At 41.3% G+C, this 845-nt stretch overlaps 1 protein-coding gene across 1 annotated transcript in view; it reads left to right on the plus strand.

Moving 5' to 3' along the window:
* The window catches only part of LOC108967543 (repetitive proline-rich cell wall protein 2-like), a 1,392-nt gene extending 787 nt beyond the window's left edge, over window positions 1-605 (plus strand). Inside the window, exon 2 of the mRNA XM_018931030.1 lies at window positions 84-605. Coding sequence (XP_018786575.1) covers window positions 84-479 — 396 coding nt within the window. The 3' untranslated portion in view covers window positions 480-605. The remainder of the gene's footprint in view (window positions 1-83) is intronic.
* The last annotated feature ends 240 nt before the right edge of the window (window positions 606-845 follow it).

The following is an 845-nucleotide window of genomic DNA, read 5'->3' on the forward strand; positions in this document are numbered from 1 at the left end:
TTTTTTGAAAATTGTAAAAATGTACGAAAAAATATAAAATATCTTTTAAAAATATACAAAAAAAATTGTCTTACATCTTCTAGAAACTCACCATCACCGTGTTGGCACTCATTGGTTACGTCGCCGCTGACGTCTCACACTTATCCGGCTCATACTTGCCACCCGTACAGCCACAGCCTGAGTATCTACCACCTGCTCAAGAGTACTTGCCGCCTTCGCAACCGCAACCACAATACTTACCACCCGCAGCGCCGGAGCCACAATATCTGCTTCCTCAACCACAATACCTGCCACCTGTGGCACCACAACCACAGTACTTGCCGCCTGCTGAACCTCAACCGCAATATTTGCCGCCTGTACCGCAATACCTTCCACCTGCCGCTCCAGCACCTGAGTATTTGCCACCTGTTGACACACCTGTCGCTGAGGATGGTTACCGCTACAGAACCGTGAAGAAGTACCGTTTGAGAAGCCACTAAATTTGAGTGTTGTTGCATAGCAATGAAGGAGGCGTTGTTAAGGATTTTGTTACAGGGATTCATTATCGTTTCTAATTCCCGCATAGCATACATACATGCTATTTTTGTTAATAACTTTCTGAACTCTGACTAATTTATACATTAAAGTCATTTGAAAAAAGAAAAAATATTTTGATTCAAATACTCTTATGGCCACACATTTGTATATAAAGAGCTTAGAAACACTGAAGGCATTGCGAATTTCTCGGAATTAATTGTATTTCGCATATTCACTTCACATTTCCCTCTGCATACTTTTAAGCTGAAATGTTAAGCCGTCTTATGTATATATGTATAAGCCTCGGCATTAACTCCCACCTATGTACT

The sequence above is a fragment of the Bactrocera latifrons genome, unplaced genomic scaffold (assembly GCF_001853355.1).
Source record: "Bactrocera latifrons isolate USDA-ARS-PBARC rearing strain unplaced genomic scaffold, ASM185335v1 scaffold_19, whole genome shotgun sequence".
NCBI lineage: Eukaryota > Metazoa > Arthropoda > Insecta > Diptera > Tephritidae > Bactrocera > Bactrocera latifrons.